The sequence below is a fragment of the Opisthocomus hoazin genome, chromosome 2 (assembly GCF_030867145.1).
Source record: "Opisthocomus hoazin isolate bOpiHoa1 chromosome 2, bOpiHoa1.hap1, whole genome shotgun sequence".
NCBI lineage: Eukaryota > Metazoa > Chordata > Aves > Opisthocomiformes > Opisthocomidae > Opisthocomus > Opisthocomus hoazin.
Window position 1 is genome coordinate 59,625,608 of NC_134415.1, and position 17,570 is coordinate 59,643,177.

Here is a 17,570-nt window from a genome sequence, read left to right on the forward strand (position 1 = left end):
GGGTTCGGCTGCCTCCGTTAGGCGGGGCTGTGCCCTGGGGAGGGCGCGTTCCGATTGGCCAGCGCTGGCAGGGCGGGCCAAGGGGCGGGGCCGGGCGGCGAGGGGCCCGCCTCCCGGTGACGGCGCTTTTGGCCGGCGGGGTCGCTGCGGGGTGCAGCGCGCGCGGTGGCGGTTGGGTGCGGTTTTTTTATTCATTCTGACAAAAAAAATACACCACAGAAAAAAAAGCCCCCGAAGCTCGCCAAATCCTCCCTACCGCAAGCTTAAAGGCGGGCGTCTGCGAGGGGGGGCAGCGGGGGTACCGAGGCCGTCGCCGGGGCGGTGTGGCGACTGCCGCCCTGCGGCATTTGTTCGGAATAAATCTGCAGAATTAAAATACCCTGAGGAGGAGGAGGGGGAAGCCGCAAATGCCGGTGGGCGGATGCCTCCGCAGCGAAAGCGGGTGCGAGATCAGGAATTTAGAGGAGAGGGTGCGGACAGGGTGGCAGAGTAGCGTTGGTTCAGAGAACATTAATGAGATTCTTGGCTAAACTCGAAACAGTTTGAAGAATATACTTTATTATAAAAATGATAACTATCCATAAAACTCTACTAGGCATTATTTTATGTGACAGTCATTGGAGGGGTCAAAGTCAAGTCTTTGCTGTTCTTCTGTCCTTGTCTTGACAGAACTAGGTAATCACACTTTACAACTAAATTACGCTGCTGGAATAACAGCAACTTCCGTATGATACATTAGTAAATTGTTTTTTTTCATGCATGTAATATCAAAAGCAAGAGTAATTCTTGCACACCTAAGTAGTTTTGGTAACCAGAAATGAAAACCTGGAGGTTCTGTTCCATTGTGGAAATCCAAAGGCAATATGCTCAACGTGAGAATCTATTATTCATAATATTAAACATTAAAATGTATGGTTGGATAAACAAATTTTCCTGTGATTGTAAATGCACCACTGTGAATAAGGTTCATTGGCAAAATGCACTGTAGCAATAATTTATGGGTAAAATCACACTCGAAGAGGTTTGTGGAGAATGTACGGTCTGTGTGGCTAGTCTGGCGCTGATAAACAGCCCAGGCTGCTGCTTCTGAGATCTCACCCTCCGAAAGCTTCCCTTGCACTCGCTGCTGCCTGCCCTGAAGCTCCCTGAAGCCTTCTTTCAGAAGGGTAAATTATCAAATTTATGCATTTAATAGATCAAATATTTTGGTGTTCTGTAACAATGAAAGAAATTATGAGAGTCTTAATGGCTGCGTGAATCATGCTTATGAGAGAAGTATGCAGAACTCAGGAAATTTAGAGTAAGGGGGATTTCATGTAAAGCTTTTGAGAACATAAGAGAGTAGTGTGAGTCCATGAATGATGGTCAGCCTTTGAATCACCTGAATTGTATCCCTGATTTAAATTGGAAGGATGAATTCCCACAGGGTGAGTTTATGGATAAACGAAGGGACAAAATCTGGCTTTTGGTATAACGTTAAAGTAGTATGCAGACAATGTTTATGCCTGTTTTTTTCCATCTGATTTTGGCACCATTATTGCTTTGTTCTTTCATCCCACAAACGTCACTTCTACTGCTGGCAGAAGTATTCAGGACCTATGTGAAGGGGGCTGATGTTTTGTCACTGCAAACGTACTCAGGCTATAGGTGAACAGGACTGGACCTTTGTCACTGCAGCCATGTCCCAGGATGTGTTACAGGGATACTCTTGATTCTCTCCATAAATAACAACATTATGGGCTGAGAAAATCCCTGTTTTGAAGTTGGTAGTTAGACATGGTTCAAATCGACTCAGTGCAGACATTGCAGCTGTCTGTCTGTATGCAACCTTCAATTTTTGCTCTGTTGGATTTGGGAAGGACTCAGGCTGCTGTTGGCCAGGTTAACGCTGCCGGGAGCAGGCTCACAGGCGTTTTAGAGGTGCGAGCTTTGCTCCTTGTGGTGTAGAGAGCCGCTGAAGTTCAGAGACTTTCTTGTACCAGCTTTGATTGCTTTTGAATTGGTATTGTGGAATACTTATGCTAAATGGCTTTCACAAGCACTTACTGCATGGAGAAGCTGCCTGTTCCGGAGCGGTCTCAAGCGCGGTCAGTCCAGCAAGCTGCTCTCACCAAAAGAGCCTCCCACCTTTTTCAGGTACTGGTTCCACAGGCAGATGCTCCCTGTGATCGAATTTGCTGCCTAGGGGAGCAAGTTTGGCATCAGGTGACAGCTTACACCCTGGCTGTTTGAGGTAGAGTGTCCATCTCCTTTAACTGTTTGGTTTAGACCACAGCCTAGCAGACACTTTAGCATGGCTGTCATTTAAAACAGGGCTATTACTAGCTTAAGTCTGGTTTGTGTCCAGTCTGTGTTGTCCTGCAAATGGATTACGTGGACTCCACAGGTGACGGGCTGCGGACCTGGAAGTGCTGTGGCCACGCTTCCACGGCACCGTGCTGCCTGGTCTCAGCTGGTAAACACGCAGCCCAGCCGCCTGCATCACTGACCTGTCTTTTCTCCATCATACTTTCAATCTCCTTCATACCGTATATGCCTCAAATCTAATTTGAATACTCTCGATGTTGTGTGTTGTTTTGTTTTATCCTGGGTATCCCAAACTGCTTTCAGCTCAGTTATTTGAAAGTTGACTGTAAACAGCTAAGTTGAACACATGCACAATACAATATATATTTAATTTCTTTGAAACCTAGTGGTCTTAGGAGTGTACCCGAGTGCTCTTCTTATTTGTGGCTATTGAGCATTAGGCCCTGTTTAACAGAAAACATTAAACACTGGGCAAAAATGATAAAAACATAACTCACTCTCTGTAGTGCATTTGCTATATACATTCTCATGAAAAACTGAAATACAGGTTAAATGCATACTTGTTTTATTCCAGGCTATAGAATAAGTGTATTTAGGCAGTTTTTCAAAGTGTATTGTACACTGCATGCACAATAAATCAGTTTAATAGCTCAACTGTTTTACAATTTGTGTTCAAAGAACTGTATGATAGGCAATGAGATCATGTTATGGCATGATTTGTGTCCATTTGGACAATATCAATTTTTTAATAAAAAATTTGGGAAACCCAAACTGGTAAGATGAAACGTATATTAATCATTTCAATATGAGCATTTGCTCCAAGAAAGAAACTCAACGTATTATGTTCAATTTTTAAATCCCTCCAAATAGAGGTTTTAAGACATGAAATTTTGAACGTGATTTCATTGCGGTATTACACTGAAGATTGGTGTAATATTTTTTGAAATGATGTAACAGTTTCCAAATACAGATTTTGGAATCTTATGCTAGAAATCAAGATAATATTTTAGGGCCCACACATTTAGCTTTAAAACTGTCCTTGAAAGGATGACTTGTCTGTGTTGACAAGAACTTCTACCTGTGTGAAATATCTTATAAAGATAGCTTATGACTCGCAGGTCACCGTCAAATAGTAACATTAAGAATATTCATGTCTACATTTGTAAAGACTTATGCATGCAGTTTTGTCTCTTACACATTGTTTAGATGTGTGGACTAAATGTATTGTGCCTCAAACACCAACAAACTTGAAATTACGCTACGTAAATATATACATATATGATGCTCTATATGTTTAGTACCACAGTAAATATAACTGTAATCAAATGATACTAGACATACGTAGGACCATAGTTAAATTCCAATTAAGAAAAAAAACAGAAAAATTCCTTTTTCTAACAGTATTTCACAGTAGAAGGAGGCAGTCCTTTCTCACTGAATTTTCCCCCCTCAGGATTTGTAAACATCATAGCTATTATTCTATCAGTATAATAATTGAATATTTTATTCATAATGGTAAGTAGCTAACCAACATGAATAAAGTTGTCATAACACAATAACACTTTCAGACAAAACAGGTATTTATTAAAAGAAACATTTATAAATATTTTGTCTTGCATTTTAAACTACATTTTCATAAATAACATTATTTAAAAGTGCTGAATATGGTAGGATAGTCAGCAACGCCACTGTAAACAGATTTGTTTTCCACTTTGCAGATTTTTTTCTAGATCCCATTTTGTCAAACACTACAACAGTTAAAATATTTGCATAGGGAATAGAGAATAGCCCTTTTAATCATCTCCTGAATTCTATATAAATTACAAAACCAAATGAGTTTAAGAAACAGTTCGTTAAATTGTTTGTATATATATCCAAAAAAAGCACACAGGTTTCAAGTAAAAAGAATGATTAAAAAATTCCCCAGACTTGCTATTTGAAGCATGTTCAATAAATTAAAAAATGAGAGGTAGTAAAACAAAGGAAAAAAGTAAGCCCCAGAAAATAAACTAAGACCTGCATCCTACCAGTTACTGTACAGCAGCAGACGTGCCTGGGCGGCAGCGGCTCCAGCGAGAGCCGGCACCGGAGGCTGCCTGCAAGGAGTAACTGGGTGGTTACTGGGAGCCAAGTGTGTTGGGGCTGGATGCCACTCAAGGATGCAACTGCCAGACCTTCCAGTCCCATCGAAAGCAATGGGCTTATGCCATGTTTAGTCCTGTGTGAGTGAGAAGAACCTTGCCTCTCAAGCCTTAGTATAAGACCAGAGTTACCAGTATTAAATATATATATATACACATACATACATATATATATATTTAACAAGTATTCAAAGCCATTTCTTGGTATATATTTAGCAGTTTGTGAGGGATGCTAATGCTCATTTTGCTTGTACATGGTAGGTATGAAGAGGTGTTTTTTTAAGTTCTGAGTCACTGTCTCTTTAAACATCAAAATGCATCCTAAAAATGGACTTTTTTTGATAAAAATGCCAAGCAAATACCTATTAAAAACACCATGGCAGCTATGCGATGGGAGTGCCGTGCTGCCTTAGCTCTGATTAAGGGCTCAGTACAGGATTCTTTACCCAGGAAAGACACCCGTTGCGTTTCCGTAGGCATTTTGCTTGGGTAAGGACTGTAGGTTTAGGAGCCCTTGAAGTTTGGTTTAATATTACTCTCCAAACCCCTTGTTTTCAAGGAGTTACTCAAAATCAATGAGGCTAGAAGCTAAGATAAGACTTCTTTAACCTGCCACCTTGTAAAACATTACTTTGTTTAAAAACATTTTTTACTGGATTTAGCTTTCAAAGAAAAAATCTTACAGGACAGATGCAATTCATCAAAATGTTCTAAAATGCTCTAAAATGCTACATGTAGGCAATCTTTTATTAAATTTCTTTATTCAAAAAACTAAATTATCAAGCTTTTTTTTTTTTTTTTTTTTTTTTTTGCTGAAGTACATAACATTATACAACAGTGTTAGAACTGGATAGCCAGTCTTTAATAAATCAATTACAGTATCTGACATCTGAAATGTACATTGAAAATCTTTGTTCTTTTAACAATTAAACAATATCAGCGCATAGATTGTGTCACCCAGATACAGATCCCTTTAAGTGGTTTGTGCTTTTTTTTTCCCTTCTTTTTTTTTTTTTGACATTGCAAACTCTGTAATGAAAATGCCACAGTTTTGGCAGTGAACAACCAGAGGAATCCTCCGCTTGATTTATTTTAAATAAACAGTGATAAATAGCTCTTTTTTTCTGTACAGAAATATTGGCTTCAAAAAGTCAGTGTATTGTACTCAGTAGAGCATGTTGAGTAATGCTACACCTTAAAAATTGGCTTTTTTCAGTTAGTGATGTTAAAAAATGCAAGCCTCTTTCTGGTTTGCTGCAATTGTTTCTATGTACCATAAGACTGTATTGCACGAAAAAAATTCTTAAATACAGATATAATTTATGTTATTGGATTAAATATTGCCACAACTAAGTGGTAAGTGAAGCAGTTTTACCTTGCACATGCAGTGTGAGGATACACAAGGAGACTGTTCATAAAACTACAGGTACATCATTGCAATCTTGACTGCAGTAGAGTGAAAGGAGTGTGAAACAAATGTATTTTGGCAAATCCATTGTTCCCCTCCCACGCCATCTCGAGCAAGGAGGACCTTGGTAAAAATGTAGACAGAGACCATAATATGTATTTGTTTTCTTCACAGTAGCCTGAGTAGTGCTAAACTGTAGTTCTCCAGGAACCCAGCTCCAGATGTTATTAAACTACTTTTCTTCCATCCCACCCACCCCAAAAAAGTCAATTTTTTTTGTCTGAGAATTGAAACTAAGTTTCAGAAGTAGAGCCTGTAATACTTTCAACGAGAGACTTATAAATCTGAGAGTTCAAAAACCTTGGAAAAGAGTCTCTGTGCATTAGGGTGTATATCTGGAGTTGGGCATCTTCATACATGTGAGGGCTGGGATCCAACAAGTTTCTGTTGATCACTTCTCTCACCCGGGAATCGAGACTAACCTGAAGAAGATGAGAACAGACTAATATTAAACAGCAATATCAGAAAGGCTGCGTATGCGTGTCTTTATTTCACAAGGCTCCACAGAACATGCCAAGTTTATCAGTTTCTTTCAGAGCCACCACACAATTAACAGACTGAGACGATCGACTCTGTTTCAGTTTTGACTTGGTCTTTGCATCCATCTTAAGATCTGTAAGATGAAGTGCAGCTGTATAACAGAATAAATACAATGCAAATAAATAAAGCTCTGCATTAACCTGGATTTCTCAAAATAGGCTCTTTTACCTTAGAAAAAATTACTTATTTAAAATTATTTCTTTCAAATTAATGTTGACTTACTCTCATTCAGAGAGCTGAAACTTCCTCCCCCCACCCCCGGCCATTTGTGGTTAAATCTTTAGAAGCTTTCTATTCAGCATTTTCATCTGGCTGCCCTACAGATTTTTTCCCTATTTTTTTCTGACACTACACTTGTTACTTGCACCAGAATTTTTTGTCATTTTTATCATGTTAATCTCCCTGTTAGTATTAACTATTTCAGATTTGTTCTTCTTTTCAAGACCCTTTAACAGCTGGTGATTTTCAGGATATCATATGTCCACACTGAAATTGTTAGCAAATTCCAATTTTAGCTTCTCGTTTACTTTCCATTTGTAAGGAACTCCTGTGCCTAGGCAGAAAAGGGCATATTATGCTTGGGATGAATGCACAGATGATTTTAGAATATCATTTAGAAGTTTGAGTGAATGTCCAGCTTATCCACAAAGTGCTCTAAAAACAGTAAAATTAATGCCTTCTGGATTAGATGAAATGGCAGTAGCAGGGAAGCCCACTGGGGCCAGCAAGGGTTTACTCAGCTGAGAAGAAAAATGCTAAAACACTGAATAAAGAATACCAAGTATAGATCAGTTAAGCCACTGTGATTTACACCAGGTTGCAGTCTGACCCGACAACTCTGCAACCACATAAACAGATATTCATAGTGTCTGAAGGATGGAGTTCAACTCTGGAAAGCTCCACGTACCGTGATAGGTGAAGGATGCTAACAGACATGAAAACTCAGAACGTGTGCGGATGTGTGAGCTTGTGTATTTGCATATGTGGTGAAACAAAGTCTTTGAAATACAGTGCTATGGCCCGGCATGGTATGGTACGGTGTGGTAGTGAGGGGTAAATACACATTTTCATTACATCTTCAGTACCAACTGTAGAATCCGGCATTTCTGGTTTGTTGGCACACGGAGTATGTTACTGCCACAGCAGCCAAGCTCTTTCTCCTGCAAGATACGCTGTTACTCGGTTGTTGGCCACAAGGCACAACTGCCATGCAGCCTAACTGTGAGTAAACTGTTGCCTGCTGCCTGCTAGCGAACCGCACCTATTGCTCAAGTGAGCTATCACTGCAGAATGTCCATCTCGCCTGCTTGATGCACACTCTGCAGCTGAGTGCTGGTGCTTCGCCTGCACGTGGCCCGTGCTGCATGCCGGCCCTTCGCGTGGGCAGGGGTCCTGCTGCAGCTGCCACAAGGGCAGGAGTCCTGCTGCAGCTGCCACAAGGGCAGGGGTCCTGCTGCAGCTGCCACGAGTGGCCTCCCCTGCCCTGTCCAGCGCTGGCAGGGCTGTCTGGGCAGCCTCACAGCTAGCTACGCTAACTACTCAATCCGCCTCGAAGTTGCATGTCTTTTCTGGGCTGTTTTTCAACCCAGGCATTCTTCTGGTTGAACTCCTTGCCCAGCTAACGAAGCTGTGCAAGCAGGCTGGGCTGCACAGCAGGAATGAACAGACTGACGGGGCTGCTCGGCCAGCGACTACCAGCTTTTAGACAAAAGAGCGTGCAGGGGTGCAGCGTTGTGGTAGTTTTGATAAGCAGTGTTGCAAGCCACGTGTCTTTGGAATTTACTTGAATAGATTTCAGTCTTAGATCATTGCATTTCTGTAGCACAGAAATGACACACTAATGATATAGGCAATTCCCCTGACACACATGCACGTGCATAGACACAGGCATGTCCCTTAGCAAAACCAGTTTATCCACCTACCTAATTGATTGTTCACTATCAAATATAATGGCTGGGATAAAAATCTCAAATTTGGTAGGATGGAGGGGCTTTTATTGGCCACTGAATGTAGTAAAAGTTAGTTGCAGCTATAGAATGGAAAAAAAATTAATTATGGTTCTGTTAATTCACATTGCAGTTTTTCAGTGACTCACTAAAGGCAAATGGCAAAACAAGTTGGAATTACTGAATTTATTTCCTTGTTAAACAGATATATGCAAGGTATTTGTTTAGAACACAAAAACCTCCTGCCTCAGTAACTTCATCACTGAACAAGTGATGCTAAATACTTCAACTCCTGTGCCAAAGGTAACATCTGGAACGGGATGTTGGGACAAACAAGAACTTTTCAGCTCCCATGCTGCTCTAAAGCATTGCAGACAGTCCTTGCTTCCCTCAAGATTTCCAGTAGGAGCAGGAGCAATTGGATTGATGACATTTGCATCTGTCCAATGTATCGAGTTTGTGAGCAGTTTATGTTAACCCCTACATCCAACAACACTTAGCTATGGTTTGAATTTTAACTGCTGGTGCATGTTGGCTTAGAAAGACAATGGAGCATTCAGTGCATATATGTCTACTAGAGATACATATATATACTTTAAGAAATACACATTGTTAGCTGTTAGCTTGCTATACTGGCAGCTATCTCAGTCCTAAGCAGAAGCATACTCTATGGCACAAGAGAAGATAATGGAGCTATAAATTGCTGTTGGCTTCATTCATATGAATGAAGTTGCAAACTGTTACTGAAAGCAGTGCGGAAGCAAAATGTAGCAAGCAGGGTCCACAGTGAACATAAATTAGCATAAAGCCATTGAGCAGAAAGTCAGATACAATGCACAGAGACAAGTCAAAGGAGCTAAAGGTACATGATGTGGTCTAAGATTATGCTAGAGTGCTTGTATCTATATATAGCTCTCTATTCCAAAAAATGCTTTGATAGGGGATGCTTTTTCTTTACTCCAGGTGAAGACAATTTCAGAATTTGTCTAATTCAGTTTGAAGATGGAAGACAATTTTATTTAAGTTCCTAGATATTATCGTACCTTTCATTAGAGAAAATACGTGATCTCCATTCCTGGACTAGTTGATCTCACATAAGAACAACCAGTGCAAATTTGTATTTTTCTCCCAGCCAGCTGTTCCAGCAGATAAATCTATAATGATTCTGATTTAAATTCTTTAATTTTGGTGCCTTTTCTCCAGAAGTTCATTTGCATTACTCACTTCCTCTCTCTGGCAGGCACATGGCATTACTGAAGACGCATACCCATTTCTCACCCTTCTGTTTCTGGAGTTTCTCGTTTATTCCCATTTTATAGAGAGCTCTGAGACGTTGTGGCCAGTGATGCTAAGTGGCTCAGCACGTGGGTCTCTACTTTTTCTGTCCCTTCCTTTCCTGATTTAACGTCCACACTGACTTTCATCTGACAGATCAGGCAGACTTACAACCCCCATCTGGCAATCCAGGGTATAACATTTCTGCTCTGGAACAACAGAAAATGCAAATATAACATTTACAGCTTTACCTCTTTTGGTGATAGTATAGAAATGTAATCTTCATATATAAGTCTTGCTTTTTCTTCAATAACTTTCTTGTTCTGTTCCTTCTTTAGATCTTCACATGCAAGCCAGAAAAGCAGGTTCTCCTCACTATACTCTGTTCGAAGAAACTCTCGGAAAAGGTTCCTCCCAGCTGGTGTTTTCATCATCTTGTCAAAATTCTGAGCCCAAGACAAAATTTCATCTGCAGTAGGGTTTTGGCTGCAAAAGCAAAGTATCATTACAAATATGCTTCTATATTTGTAACAGTGTTTGCATACATTTGGCCAAAAATTCTCCTTACAACTGCGCTTTAGTCCAGAGTGAAAACTGGAAGCAACAAGGCTTCAGCCATGACAGGGGAATTTTGTTCACTCTTCACTTGTGCATTCATTATGTCAATAGGCCACTAAATGTGTTTAATGTTATGAGACATGCACTTGGCTTTCTACAAGTTTTCTGCTAGTGTTGTTAGCCATCAGATTCAAATAAAAAATTCCACAACAGCACTGAATTCCTGCCTCTGCAGTTAAAGGAGATGTGATTTCAGGGAGCTGGCAATAGACTTTCTTTCGTGAGGGGTTTAGATGACACCTGATGTCCCTGCCTGCTTCTGATGGTGTTTGGCCAATCACTGGCTGCCACACTATTTGGTTCAGGAAGGACAAGAAAAACAAAAGGCTCTTGGCAGCCAAGAGCATACTAATGAAGCCCAACAAAATAGTAATTCAGAGAGCTTTTAAATTAGCATATTTCTCTGTGCTTGTACCTAAGGGTTGCTAAGCTTCCCTCTGTTTGGTGCTATTGACCTGAATGATGATATATTGGCACAAGATGTGATAGATGTTGCTGGCAAAACTGGACAGAGAAGGAATGGGAAAAAGGCCTTATTCCCATTTTCTGAAGGAAACGATTTGTGGCTTGTAACAGTGGACACACTGGATAAGTTATCAGAAAACTAACTTGTGTCACTAATCCATTAATGTGCAAATGAATAGCTTGAGAATGTAATACTCCATGCTACTTAACAACAATTAAATATGGTTTCAAAATTAATTCTGAGTGCTCACTCTTCCCTTCCTGACAGGATCCAAAAAAAGAACTTTACTAGCTGGTCTTAATAGCTTCTGTGTAATCATGTTGCACAATTAGTGACATTTATCCATATAATTTCTCTTCAAGTCCATTCATCAACTCCTACTCTGCACACAAGGCAGACTGGATGATGGGAAGCTATCTGTGATAGCTTTTTGGCAGACCAAAAGATCTAATAAATGAGAAACTGTTTAAGATTGAAACTATCCACCAAAATAATTGTTATCTGAACCAAAAAGTATAAACTTAAAGATTTGAAGGTTAAAAATCTTAGGAGACTGAAGAGAACCTTCTGAGGTGGATGGAGCTGACCTGTGCTCCCTCGTTGTCTATTGGGAAGTTCTCTTCACTATAGTATTTTGTGGAAATTTCCAACATTGTCCTCTCATAAATGACCATGATAGCAATGAAGACATTGAGTTGTTTGGGTTTCTTTTAACATCAACCATATCCTCTACAGATAAGTTTCAATTTACTTTTTATGGGACTGATAGGTTAGCATTTTTCCCAACACAATAAATGTGGGCCCAAGCTTTAGACAGAAATAGAAGCTCAGACTTTCAGTGTATGTTAGCCTTTTTTCAAGGCATGTGTTTCCTTCGCTAATTCAGGTGACACCATAGTCCAAGGTGTTTTACAAAAGGTAGCCATATTAAAAATCTGATGGTGAAGTGCACTTTTGCCCATTAGTTTTTCTTCTTGTCTGAGTAAAGAGAAGAAAATGATCCCTCAGGTAGCAGAGGCTTCCTACAGAGACCATAGATCTATGGAACCATGCATGCACCTCTGATTCCTCCCCACCGTTCTTCCCCCACAAAAAAGAAACCATAAGTAAACCTGACTTATGAATGTCTCTGTTGGCATTTCATGGTCAGGACAGATTTTGCTTTGTTTTGTACTGAAATTTGTGGAGGAAAAGTAATTAAAAGGACATTCCTAAAGCATAAAACCCAAGGCAAATCTTTAGTTATAGGCAAATTAAAAATGTTTACTAGATGACAGTTTGATCAACTTACCATTCTTCTATGACCTGGATACTCTCCATTTTGGTTGTATGTGTTGGCCTTCCTGCATTGTCTCCTCTATCTTCATTCCTAACAGTGAGGCTGCAATGTAGTACAACACTTTATTTTGTCTAGAGGAAGTTAATTTAAAACAATGACTATAGTAATGCAAACTTTTAAAAAATATAAACCTATGTAAAGTGCCATTTTTCACTCTTGCCCCTAAAATTTACACCACACTTTGGAGAGAAATTTTTGATGATGACTTTTTTCCTTAACTCTGATGAATGTTAATTAACAGTTGCTATTAGCATGTGTTATTTTTTACAAGCTCGCAGTTAATCCCCTGAAAGATAGACATGAGCTTAGAGGTCACTTTTGGAGTGATTTCACTTAGTAAATTGAGACTATTAGTAACAGTAAGGGTAGGGGGGGATAGCAATATCTGAACTGGACATTGATGAGGCTTTGGTGCGCCATCAGTTCTGGATGGTTGTTCATTCTTTATGAATGTTCCCTTTTTTCTCTCCAGGATATGGTGGCAGTAGATGGCTCGGGTACAGAACTTAGCATGTGGCAGCTCGTTATGATTTCCTTCTCTGACCCAAATTTGTTTTTCATTCCTAAAAGTAAAACTTAATGGCCTCTCAACAGAAAGGCATCCATTACCAACATATTACCAGAAGTAAGGAAAAGAAAGACTTCCTTTATATAAAGATGGTTTATTTTTTTTTTTATTATTCTCTTTCAAGCTGGTAACTAACATCACATATATGTAAATATGGAAATATTTTTTTAATTGGATTTGCTTTAGTGCTAGCGACTTCTTCTGTGTGTGCTCTCTATGCATCTTCTGGAACATGGTATTGAAAATACATTTCCTGGTAACTACTGAAATAAAACCTGTTTTGAATGACGTAAGTATTCATATAGGAGATCTAGTTCCAATAATTAAGTTTAGGAAGTGGAACATAGTAAGGAGATGGAGATTTCCCTTCATCAGGTATTCCCTACATGTCCAGCTGAGAGGAAACAAGAAACCAAGCAAAAAATACCCCCTCCCAGTCCCAACAGCGCTCACATTTTGAATATTGAGTATTCACCACACGATGATGCTCTCAGTCATCCTAAGTGGCGATAAACAAAAATATGTTGGTAGCATAAAGCATCTCCTTCCCCTACTAATCTGAATAACTTCTGCTCAGCTCTAAGAAGAAATCCCAGCTTTGAGACATTTTTAGTATCAACAACCTTTCTTTCTAGCCCCTCTGCATTTATGAGTTTCATCAACACTTTTTCAAGCATTTGACAAAGTTAATTGTTGATAATCAGATACTCTTCTGAAAAGTGGAAGTTTAAGCTCCCAGGTAAAGCAGAGCACATATTAAGACTTAAACATTACAAAGACATACACTTTCAAACGAAGCTGTTTGATACTGGTTGCTCCTTCACTTACCTGCCAAGACCTTAGTTCAGGCCCTTGGTCCTGCTTCCCCTGTTACAGCGTAGGAATGCAGCTCCAGTGCTGCTAAGGTGTTAGGGTGTCATCAACTGCTGCAGGAGAAACAACACATCCTGAACTCTGGGGTTGGCAGGTAAAAAGCTTTTCCATCTCCTCTGACCTGTTGCTCATCAGTCTATAGAGGGAGCACCCAGGAAAGCCAATGGGAGTTCCATACGTAGGAGGAGAAAAAAAAGGGACCATCCACTTTCTGTCTTGTAATCTTTAAGTCCACACATGTAACTGCTGAGGGTCACCTTGCATCTGGCCAGAGCAAAAGGTGGGGTGAGGGAGAAGCAGGAAAGGCACAAAGCTTCTCTCTCTCCCTCCATCCCTCCCTCCTTTGCAGTCCATAGCTAGAGCTGCATTTGTCTTCTCTGCTGAGTACAGAGAAGTGAGTGACCTTTGGTTCCATAAAAGAGTAACACCATGGAAGGAGGAAACAGTTTGTGTAGGTTGGCAATGTAACAGGGTGTTCATCTGAGTCTGTCCGAAAGAGAATGAAGTTGCCTGTTTTCTTTCCTCCATCACATGAGCAGCAGCTAAGCTGTACTGAGATAATTTACTTGTTGGGCAGTAGGCTTATTCCAAGGTTTGGATGTAGAGTCTTACTGGAAGTAGAAGATGACTCACCTGAGAGCAGTTAATCAACACGCCTAATTTAATTTGATTTCTAGGATCAAATATTGTTGTTTTGCTCATGCAAAATCTCTGCTAAACTTTGGAAAACCAACATGGGCTGATGAAGGTGGGGTACAAGTAGTGAGTGGTGAGTAAGAAAGAGAAAGAAGAAAACAGACAAGAAATTCATGTTGACTTCATTGCACTTTTTTATCAAAGGACTAATGAATAGGCCCTATGCATTTTGACTTTCTACAAGACTACATCTCGGTAAAAAGTTCAGATGGTGGGCCCAGAATGTAGCGTGCAGTTTTCTGGTATCTACACCAGAGTGAGAATCCGAGGTACACACTTGGCCCTAATTCCTTCATCTCACCATTCATAGCTGGAGTTCAATGGCTGAAGTTAGGCAGCATTGCAAAACAGGGAAGACTCTAAAGAAAGAAGTGCTACACTTGGTTGGAGCAATTTCTAAAGTTTGGATATTGTATTTAAAGCTGTGCTAAATTTATAATACATCTTGGCCTAAATTCTACATTATGTTTCCAGTGACAAGTACTAGCACTAGATTTCAACTTTTATTTATCTACATCTGTCAAGGCTGTAGTTCCGTCAGATACATTACTTTTGATATGTTTTTCCTGAGAAAGAAGCCATCGTTTTTATATAGAAGTACACTAAGTTGAGACACGTTCTGTTTTTACTCAAGGAAATGGTTCATGTTTGCTTAGAAAAAAAATTAAATATTTACACATTTGTGACTGAAAAGCTAATTTGAAAGCAGCCTTTAAAGAACTCTGATCACAATAACAGATTGCTACCTTTTACCTCAAAATGACAACACTGCATTGCTATTTGCTGTGTTGCTATCTTCAGTTGAAAATACCCTATCTGTTCACGTTTCTCTGTGGAATTCAAGCAGTCCTCAGCAGCAAAGGCACCCCGCATACCTTGAGCTGGTGTCCTTGGTACATTATTCCATCATGGAAGCTATCTGATTATGTCAGAAGAATTATGCTGTATAGTGTAAAACTAAACAGAGTAAAAGTAACAGGATAAAGATTAACAAAATGATCTCACTTAGTTAAGGCTTTAAGAAGAGGAAATTGCTGATATGCCTTACCAACACATAGTTAAATAAAATGGAGGTGTTCTAGAGAGACATCTGATGTAAATTGACATATATGGTGCCATTATTATGTATTAGTTGGAGTACATCCAGCAGATATCTTTAAAATTTAGAGATGCAAATTACCCATGATAAAAGGTCAACAAAACTATTAATGCCTTAAAAAGAGAGAGTTTGGGGTGTCTAAAGTCAGAACTTAAGTTGAAAGAACAAGCACTGGGTTTTTTTCCTGTTCCTATGGAAGGTTTGTTCTGCCCATTTTTCTGCTGATTTTGTTGCTCTGAAGAGTATGGTAAAAAGTACTTCAGTAAGCCCAAGTGGCCTGACCTCGATGTACCTTTCAAACTTATCTTGGGTTCCTGACTTCTACAAAAACAATAGTTTCTTTAACTACTGCAACAGTATTATTACGAGCAATTTCTGTTTGGAGTGAGTGCATTTCTATTTTGCAACTTCACAAACTATAAGTAAAAATATTAACAACCAGGGACTGCTTGAAGAAGCATACAAATTGAATAAATCACCACATATCAGGTTAAACTGGTCCAGGTGCCTAGCTGATGTGTTTTTGGAGGAGTTACTGGGATTCAGAAGGCCAATCTTTATTTCTTTAGCTACTGTTATTCAGCTGTTAACATTCATGTTCAACAATTAAATATTTGTTGTGTTGAGTAATTATTTTGCTACACCAGTATTGCAGGCCATGGGTGCATGGTAAGGTAAAAAAATCCAAGCTAATTGCATAAAATCATCAAGAGATTTGGACTAATTTAAGAGCAAAAATCTCACTGACTCTTCTTCCAGGTGTTTCCAGCTAGTGGTTTTAGCCTTTTTTCAAAGTTGCTTGGCATCCTTATTCCAGCCCAAAGGACACATGAAGTCAGTTGCACGTGCTTAATCTAAAGGCAGAATTTGTTCTTCAGATGAAAAGCAATATTCATTTAAAAGCCCCTGGATAACAAATGTTCTGACCCGTTTCTTTCACTGATTTACCCACTGAAAGAGTATATCTCACTGGCACTACTCTTCACCCTGCCCTACTCCTACAAATTTCTATTATCATCAGATGAAGAGAGAAAATGTTTTATAGATCCAAAAGCCAAGAAGGATTGTTTTGATGCTTGAGTCCGGCTGTCAGTACAAGCGAGCTACAGGCAGGACTGCCATAACTTAAATAACGTTGATTTAGTAGGTGTAGATTAAATGGAGGCTCTTTTGAAAAAAACACAACTCCCCCCCCCCCAAAAGCACAAGAGGTCAAGATTTAATTGCGATTTTAAAATTCCACTGGTAGATGATGTAATCTGACCATTCACCTAAAATGTTGACAAACACAAGCTGAATTTACCAAATAGATTCAGTTAGGATATATTTCCTTTAAACAAGCAGGTTAGTGCACTCATTCAGGATTTGAAACACCCTTCCTGTGGGACTGCGGTGAGGTGGATGTCCTTCAAGGTTTTCTGCTGAGGCTATTCCACTTTTGTAAAAATAACAGAATAGTCATTACACAAGAAAGAAACAAGAGACTCTGAACTTAATGGCAAATCATTGTGTAATGAATACTTAAGTATTTTATGCAAAGTACAGTATTTTATACATCATTGAGGGGAGAGCCTGAAAACAAGAACATATGATTAGTGCATTTTCCTGAAGTGAGGGAAAGGAGGTTTTGAAAACTCTTAGACAAAGATGGCCACCAAGCCTAGATCTTTCACGAGCCGGGTAAATACCTTCACTCTTCAACACAAAGTGGTTGTGCCCCTGCCTGTCTCCAAGGTCTTTGATCTCTTGAATTTTATTATAAGTCTCTGGCATAAAACATGCTATATGAGCAGAAACATATTATTCCTGGGTTTAATTTGGATTCAGAAAAAGTACATGCCAGTATTTTTTTCATTTTTGATTGTGGTTCGGTCTGATCGGAGTGTCAGTCACTGCAAAATCAATTGTTTGCACAGCTCCGTTCACAAGTTCACTCCTACATGCTGAGGCAGGCTCTGGTAGAAGTCGGAGACGGATGCGGTCCCCTTATGCTGTATGGCAATGCAACAGACAACTATACTGGCACTCTTTAATTTCTTTTATGAAACTGAAGATAAAAGTATTTTCTGACACCTTGTTTTTCTGAGAGCTGGAAGATTTAAGCCTGTCGGCAGTGAAAATTAGTCAGGGCTGTGTTTGTTTATGGACAGCAGAGCATGATGATTTTGCTATATTGTACAGAGCAGTAATAATGAAAAATAACTGCAATATTATCATGATCCATTCATAAAGAA

The 17,570-nt window shown here is 39.5% G+C and overlaps 1 protein-coding gene across 3 annotated transcripts in view; it reads right to left on the reverse strand.

The window, feature by feature from the left end:
* Nucleotides 1-5,977: 5,977 nt before the first annotated feature.
* The window catches only part of RGS17 (regulator of G protein signaling 17), a 72,641-nt gene continuing 61,048 nt past the window's right edge, over nt 5,978-17,570 (reverse strand). For 2 of the 3 annotated variants that reach the window (XM_075413818.1, XM_075413819.1), the window contains exons 3-5: nt 12,053-12,142; nt 9,929-10,163; nt 5,978-6,338 (exon numbers count right to left, since the gene is read on the reverse strand). In XM_075413818.1, coding sequence (XP_075269933.1) covers nt 6,150-6,338; nt 9,929-10,163; nt 12,053-12,142 — 514 coding nt within the window. In that variant the 3' untranslated portion in view covers nt 5,978-6,149. The remainder of the gene's footprint in view (nt 6,339-9,928; nt 10,164-12,052; nt 12,143-17,570) is intronic. The other variant, XM_075413820.1, reaches the window with a different exon arrangement.